Source organism: Simochromis diagramma, unplaced genomic scaffold, assembly GCF_900408965.1.
Source record: "Simochromis diagramma unplaced genomic scaffold, fSimDia1.1 OVJJ01000487.1, whole genome shotgun sequence".
In the NCBI taxonomy this organism is placed as follows: Eukaryota; Metazoa; Chordata; class Actinopteri; order Cichliformes; family Cichlidae; genus Simochromis; species Simochromis diagramma.
This window is the reverse complement of record NW_024387305.1, coordinates 1870198-1878424: the sequence shown is the minus strand read 5'-3', so window position 1 is coordinate 1878424 and position 8227 is coordinate 1870198. Positions and strand designations below refer to the sequence as shown.

The 8227-nt window shown below is 38.7% G+C and overlaps 1 protein-coding gene and 1 long non-coding RNA gene across 3 annotated transcripts; one reads left to right on the top strand and one right to left on the bottom strand.

Moving 5' to 3' along the window:
* Positions 1-399: 399 nt before the first annotated feature.
* Positions 400-2499, bottom strand: LOC120717066 (myosin-2 heavy chain-like). The gene has a single exon (XM_040004880.1). It carries the CDS (start codon positions 2354-2356, stop codon positions 569-571), a length of 1788 nt encoding a protein of 595 aa, XP_039860814.1. The 5' UTR covers positions 2357-2499; the 3' UTR covers positions 400-568.
* Positions 2500-2582: 83 nt separating this feature from the next.
* On the top strand, positions 2583-6983 carry LOC120717062. Of its 2 annotated transcripts, none has more exons than XR_005692076.1 (4): positions 2583-3056; positions 3837-3897; positions 5248-5340; positions 5705-6983. It is a non-coding gene; the product is annotated as an uncharacterized LOC120717062 (long non-coding RNA). The 2 variants fall into 2 exon arrangements; XR_005692075.1 differs by having other exon boundaries at positions 2583-3400.
* Positions 6984-8227: the final 1244 nt, after the last annotated feature.

Sequence of the window (8227 nt, the reverse complement as noted above, 5' to 3'; positions counted from 1 at the left end):
GAAGTATACTTTAGTTTTTTTGTTTTACTTTGATGCTATAATAGATGTTTTTAAAATGTAGTCATATTTAATACTATATTGCATCATGGCAAAACAACAGTCTCCTCAAGCTGCTTTATACTGTAAGGTGAAAACATTACAGTAAAAGCCAGAAAACCCCAACAATCCAATGATCCCCTTTGAGCAAGCACTGGGCGACAGTGGGGAGGAAAAACTCCCTTTAGGAAGAAACCTCCGGCAGAACCAGGCTCAAGAAGGGGCGGCCATCTGCTGCGACCGGTTGGGGGTGGGTGGGCAATCTCAGTCCACGAGGGCCGGTGTCCCTGCAGGTTTTAGATGTGTCCTCGAACCAACACAGCTGATTTAAACGGCTAAATTAGCTCCTCAACATGTCCTGAAGTTCTCCAGAGGCCCGGTAACGAACTAATCATGTGATTCAGGTGTGTTGAGCCAAGGTGAGATCTAAAACCTGCAGGGACACCGGCCCTCGTGGACTGAGAATGCCCACCCATGATATAGGGAGACAAGATGAAGTATACTTCTAATGGCCTATTTTAGCAGTTAATTTTTAACAATCAACTGGTGGTAATCCATCATCAGAATTGAGGAAAGGTGGTGTTGATGGAGACTCTACAGGAGGATTCACTGGGGAAGCCATACCTGCACTTCTGCCAGGGTGTCTTGGACGTACCTGAATAAATGTAGTTTTCCCTGGAAGTGGACGAGGATTAATCTGAGACGGAGTCTCCTCAGAACATCTCCCCATCATGCTTCTATGGTCCAACGATGCCAGCTTTTGTCCTTTCTGTTTTTCTAATTTAAGCTGGAGTTGAGCGTCTTTCACTCTAGATTTTAGATGACCTATCTCTTTTTCTTCATTGCAAGCCTTTTGAATAATCTGGTTCACTGGTCCAATGAGCTCCTCTCTTTGTCGGAATAAAGCGTACTCGGAAGACTTTACCATGTCATTGTACTGCTTTTTAAATGATTCCAGCTGCCGTGTTTTATGTAGTAAAGCTGCATCTAGATCCTTGCATCTGATACGTAGACAGTTCAGCTGTTTTTCAAGAAACTCCGTTGTTCCAACAGAGGGGGTGCCTTCCACTCCGTCTACGTATTTCTTTTTCAAGTTGTGGAACATATCCCTACATTCCACCTTTTCTTTTCCTCTCAATTGACCTGCATGTGGAAATGCCTTTTCAAAGGACAAAACGCACTGGCACAATTCCTCTTGGTAGTAGCGCTCTTTCTTCTCCAGCCAATTCACTTTGGATATAAATCTTTCCCGTTGCTCTTTTGTGGAGCGCAGTTTCTCTTCCAGCGCCACCTTTTCAGCCAGTGCCTGATTGTGTGCCGCTTTTACTTTATGCCGGTCCACTGCTGTCTTTCTGTGGTTTTCCTGCTCTGTGCTTAGGGCCTTTTTGAGGTCTTCAATTTTCTTTTTCAAAGAATCAATTTTGTCTTCGACCATAGCCTTCATTTTCTTGTCCAAGGCCAGAGCTCTAATATTACTCTGGCATTTCAGTTTGAGCTCCATATTCTGGGCCTTTTGGTCGTCTATTACTTTGCCCATTTGATCTTTCTCCTCTGTTAATTCTTTCATGGTTTTATCCATCAATTCCTTTTCATCCAGTAACTTTGTATTAGTTGTCAGAAGATCCTCAATCCAAGACTGCGAGGATTGATGGTGTTCCTCGCGTTCCTTAACCGCATTGACGGTCACACCTCTACTAGTTTTTACCTTTCTCTTAAGCTTTTCTAGTTTGGAGTCATACATGTTGATGACCTCTTCTAACTTCCTGTCTGCAGCATTGGCTTTGTTTTCCAGTTTTTTAGTATTTTCCTGGTAAAACTGCTGCATCTTATTTTTTTCCTCTTTGTGGCGTTTCAATAATAATTCAACAACTTGGCTGTTGTGAAATTGCTGACGTGCCACCTTTTCTTTCTCTGTTTCCAGCAGTCCTTGCAGGACTTCGACTTCGTCCTCGTGTTTTTCTTTAAGCTCAGCCAGAGTTTTCTCCGTCTCTGCGCGGAACTTTACCAGAGCTTCGTGGTCATCTTTTATCGAGTCCAACCTGTCTGCGATGTTTGTCCTGTCATCCAAGACCGAACCCAGCAGCTTATTATTCTGCAAAAGTTCATTGTTTTCTTTTGTTAGATCCTCGATCTGTTTCTTATTGACTGTATGCAGGTTTTTGAAGTAGTCAAGCTCAGTTTTAAGCTTTTCAACCTCGTCGATCATTGGCTGCAGTCTTTGCTCCAACTGTCTGGCATATGTTTCTTTTTCTTTTTCACTTTTTTTAACCATTGTTTTCAAGAAATTAACATTTCTGTCTTTGTTAGCTTTCGAACTCATTTCTGCTTTTTTATGTGCTGTATCACTCCAACAAAACGATAGCTTAATGAATTCCCTTTGACAGCTTTCCTCTATTTATAGACTTGAACATCAAAGGATGAAAGGACTGTCACTATGACATCACCACGTTCTGTGACGTAACAGGGCTTTGGAGCGTGATGTCATGGGGGTGGGCGTGGAAAGGATTTTGGGGGTCTAAACAAAGCGTGTCTTTTTTTAAAAACTTTATTTAACAAACAATGAGTATACAACATACGAACAGATGAAGTATACAACAGAACATGAACACAAAAAGCCAAGGGTAAAAGAAAAAGGTAACAATTATAAGAATACACGCAGAAATTCACATACATACACTGTAAAAAGTCTAACATGCAGTCATTCATTCAATCTAATAAGTGCCATTCAAAACAGAATAAAATCATTGATTTGATTGTGAAACCCTTTCTTTTTGCATTTTAAAATACCACTTTTGATTTGGATGAAACTAAATATCTGTACAAAGGACACAACGCAAAGTTTTTGATTTCTCTCAAAACATATATTTCTTTTCATGTTGAACAGATAATATCTTTAATTTGAGTCAAAGTGATTTGCACTTGAACACGCCCACCAGAAATAGACCGGGACCCATTTTTATTCTGCATGGCTGCTGGAAACATCGTGTCACATCTTTGATTAATTTCATCTGAAAATAAACGTAAGTAAAGCCAAGTGTGTTACAAAAGCTTTTATAATTTGTATTGCCAAAATTGCAGAAAATAACCCCATTTAAGCTGGGTCGACAGCCACCCCCAATTTTTGCATGATTGTAGCTGCTAGCTACAAGCTAGCTAGCTATCCGGCGCGACGTTAGAACTGGTTACCAGCAACCGACCATCACAGTCGGGAATGCAAGTTAGGCAAAAAGCCGTTTTTTACCAGTATACTAACTAGCTAGCGTTACCACGATGCATCGGTGGTGGATACAGCTAGCTAGCATAAGTTCATAGTTCATAACATTCATAGTATAACTCCGTGCTCCGCTTCGTTTGAGTTTTTCTGGTGAGCTCGCGGTTTCTAGACACAAGCTTGTGTTTGTGCGCGCACGTTTGTCTCTGTCTCTCTTCATATAAATATTTGTTTGTTATGTTTGTGTACACCGAGCGCAAAAGATAATTATTAATGTGCATGATTTAGAGACAGAAATAACACGCCAGCATTTAAGATCAATGACATAAGACTAATTCCTTCAATTGACTTTCAGGCGCGGCTCGGGAAAATGTGCATTTTCTGAAGAAATTTTAATTTTATCAGCAAAAAATTGACCCTATGCCAAACTTAGTCGCTAATGGCTGGTCTGTAGACTGTTTGGTAAACCTAAATCAAATTATAGTACTAGCTTTTTATAAGGATGTGTATGTCATGTATTTCTTGGTTTTTCTGTGTTATGTGTTTTATAGAGAAGTAACATTATTCTTTTTTTTCTGTATGCTTTCAGAACCACTGATTGCTCCATCCATTCCATGGCTGAAGCATACATTTTCATTTAATCTGAACAGGTATCATTTTGCATTTACACTGCACATCCTTTCTAAACATTTCATAATAATCTAGACCCTCCCTCATTATCCTCTCATTCACCTTGCTGATGTGTTGGCACTATTGTGTGCAATAATTGCTCTCTCGGCTTCACCCAGGTGTGTGCTCAGTGCTGGTTGTGTAGGGAGATGTGCCCCATTTCCCCTTTTCTAGTCTTCGTAATTGAAAAGCACTCTGAAAATCACTTTTGTAGTAGTAAGTAATATTGCTATTGCATTAGTTACATCCGTTGTGTGAGTTAGTAAGAAATCCTTGTCCACTAATTTCCTCTGTCCAGTTATAAATGCAGCAACATTTTCTATGGAGGGCAAAGGGAACATTTCATTTTGGTTGTGTCCTGTTATTTTGGAGTGTAACTACTTAAAGAGTAACTGAAGCCTAACAACTTGTTTTGCTTAGAAACTGTTATAATGGGTTTTTACAATGCAATCTTTCAGTTTTGGGCAGGTAGGGTGTATATAATTAACTATTAACATGACAGTTAGCATTTTAACCCTTGTATCTAATGAGAATTTGTATCCTGTTACAGTTTTATTTTGGTAACGTCAGTGATTATGGCTGTGACCTTTTAAAATGTTGAAAGGAAGTGTGGGCTTTGTCCTTGAATGAATGAAGAGATTTATTGTCATTATACAAGTACAGAGCACAACTGCAACACAATTTATTTTGGAGACACATTTTCACTCTCACTCGCCAGATACACATACATACATATATACGTATAAACTTTTATTTAGGGACAAGAAAGCATATGCCGCTTTTCCACCGACAGAACACGGTGTGGCTCAGTTCACTTTAGCCCCTTGCGGACGCTTTTCCACCGCCTTTACACCTGATTGGCCCGGGTGTGTGTGGTGCCCACGTGATGTGATATAGAAGCGCTCCCACAAAAGGCTTTAAAAAAAAAAAAAAAAAAACTCCCAGCAACCATACTCCATTGACTTTGGACCATGGCGACTTCCTCCACAAGAACCAAAAATCAAACCAATCAAAATGAACCACAGACAGAGCAAAGTACAAAAACACACATATCGCGATTGTTGTTGCTCTTCGGGCTGTGACGTTGCGGACAAAGACTTTTGCGCGCGCCAGATGGGTTCGCCCCTGTTCCCAGTTACGTCCGCTTTATGTTTCCACCGCAACAAGCGAGTTCATCCGCGCTAAACTGAACTGCTCTCAAGCGCACCGTGCCGATTTGTTGGTGGAAAAGGGGCATTAGTCACCTCATGAGGATAGAGAGGTGAAAAAAAATTCCTCTCACGCAGCATACTCTCCATATTGCATAGTAACAATTTGAACTGTTCCTGCAGGATGCTGATGCTGACATTAGGAGGGAGTGTATACTTAAATCTCTCATTATCTACCTTGGAGAACGTGTTGAGGACTTGATAAAAGAATACATGGTATGTCCATATCTGTTCTGTCTCTACATGAGATGCAGTCTCTTGATGTAAATTTGACAACTCTGCTATTAAATGCAGTGATTAATGTAGGACAGCAACGATTAATCAACTCATCAAGTTAATATCTTAGGGTTCTGTATTGTTTTCTTTTTTTTCTTGGGCTTTGTGGAACATTTATGAAAATGTTCCACCATTGATTTAATTTAATGATTATGCAATTCACAATCTGATTAGTCAAATAATTGTTCTAATAGTCTGTGACCAAACAACTATCAAAATAGTAGTTTATTATGGTCAAAGATTTATCAGGTGTGCCAGACTTCAGTTCTTCACTTGTACATTTTGTTCCATATTTTACCTCAAGATATCCCAGACAGATGAAGCTGAGGAAGAGCTGCAGAGTACCACCATGGCACTCTTCGTCTTCAGGGACAACTCAAGCCTCCTACATCAGCCTCGAGACATCGGGATAATCATTGATGGTGTGGAAGTCCTGAATGAGTTGCCTTCTGTGGCAGCTGGAGTGGCAATGGTCTTTGGACTCTGTTATGCTCTTAATATGGAATATCCACGAGGATTCAGGTTCACCTTTGAGGCTCTTCAAAAGATTATGATGGAGCTTGACTTTAACAAGATGACCTCTAAGATTCGCAAACTTAGTTGTGAACTTAACACTGCACAGTAGTGTGTTTGCATGCATGTGTATGTGCACATACATGTGCATGTGTGCTTGGTTATTTTGCTTGGTTGGCCTGCAGTGGTATTCTACATTCAAAAATTATAAGAACACCCATTTGAAAGGGAGATTTAAGTTGATTTCATTGATACATGTGTAGATTTTTTTTTTACATTGTACAGGCACAGTGCACATATAAACATTTTTGAGTACTTGCAAATTGGTTTAAAAAGAGTTTTTATAATGGTTTTATGCCAGTTTTAGACAGGTTGCAGGTTTTATACCAGTTCTAAAAAGATTGCAGGTTTTATAAAACAAACATTTCTCTAATCATTTCTGCCGCAGCACTAAATCTGTATATTACTAATCCTCTCTATTGATTATAGTTAAAATGGTTTGGAACAATAAATAATTTTGAAATAATTGGTTGGCCAACTGTCTTGTTTTTTATAGGAAATGCAGAGCATTTTTGAACTGAAATAAAATGAAATGTAAAAAATATAGTTTGAATATATGTAAATCAATTACCTGGCTTCAACACAAACATATTAGTTCATGTTAATTTGGTTCGATGTGAATACATTAGGTTGGTTAAATTTCAATATATTAGCTTGGTTCAATAATTAAAATATGGTTCTATGTAAAAAAATCAATTTGGATCAATGCAAAATTTAAAGTTTCAGTCAAGTCTAGTAATATTGTTTATATCAACATAAAAGTATCAGGTCATATCAAGTGACTCAATATGGATTCTATGAAGTCAAATATTTTGGATGTGACAATTGGACATCTTTTTTTATTTTATTTGAATAGGGTTATTCTTTTTACAGTGTATATTGTTGTGAGAGCCTTTTTGTTGGTGCAGTCTGATATTGATTGTATGTGCATGTGCACATCCTTAAAATAATGACAGAAATATGGTGTTTTGTTAGTAAACTTACATTTATGGATCAAAAATTTAGCTAAAAGTATTAAGAAATTTATCATAAAAAACATTTCTCATACTTCTTGGGGAACTTAAAGAAACAGAATAAAACATTTTCCCATCGTAAAGAAAACTCCCTTAAAATATGGACAATAACAAAGCTGCTAAATTCCTTCCAGAATCTCTGTGTAAAAGAACAGTACCAAAAAAGATGTGTCACAGTTTCTGGATGATCCCCACAGAAAGTACAATTAGTATTGTCCCTTTTAAATTTGACCATGTAGTGACTGGCTGGATAACATTTATGTCGAATTTTAAAATAGACTTCTTTCACCTTATTTACAATCAAATATTTATGGGGGACCATCCAGACTGTCTTCCGCTTGATATCTGGAACACTGATTGGAAAATGATATAGTGCAATAAAGTGGTTGTAAGTAAGTAGTTGTCCCTCTTTACTAACCAGCTGAGCCACCAATAGGATCCCATTTTGGAGCCAAGTTTCCAGGAAAAGTGATTTATTTTTCTATAAAATATCTCTGTTGTTCCAGATAAGGTATTTGTGAGGTGAGAAGTTGTGTTTATAAATGAGGGTCCACGCTAAGAGGACCTGCTTATGGAAGGATGAAAGCTTTACAGGGACTTTCTCAACATTGTAATTACAATTTCAAATAAAAGTAAAGCCACCAAAACGAGAGAAAATGTGATATGGTATAAAGTTCCAGATAGAGGTAGGGTTTTAAGAAAATGTTTGGCCCAATTCATTTTGAAAGTGTTATTTAAAGTAGAAAAGTCTAAGACGTTAAGCCCACCTGATTCGTACTTATTCATCACAACAGTTTTTCTAATATAGTGCGTACGGTTTTTCCATATAAAATGAAAGAGCATACGGTCAATATCTTTACTACTTTTCTTATCCAGATGTAAGGAGAGAGCAGCATATGTTCATCGGGATATCCCTTCAGCTTTAGTAATTAACACTCTACCTTTCAAAGACAAGTCCCTTGTTCCAAGATGGCGCCGCCGCGTATGGATGCCCTGGTGCTTCAGTGCGTTACTTCTGCTTTGTTTTTGTGCATAACTTCTGTGTCTGGGCACTCCTCTGGATATTCTTACACCAGAGAAGAGCTTCTTAACTACAGGACTACAACACCTGTGGATTTACTTCCAATATTTGTGGCATCTGCGGCAGATTTACTGCAGACTCTGATCAGGAAAGTGAGACGCCGAAAGCGAGGAAAGCGAGCCGGCGCACTCGTGCGTCTGAGGAGACGCGGACTGCGAAC

Bases quoted from the DNA above. Each gene is read 5' to 3' on its own strand.
- LOC120717066 (XM_040004880.1), bottom strand. From the start codon at position 2,356: ATGAGTTCGAAAGCTAACAAAGACAGAAATGTTAATTTCTTGAAAACA.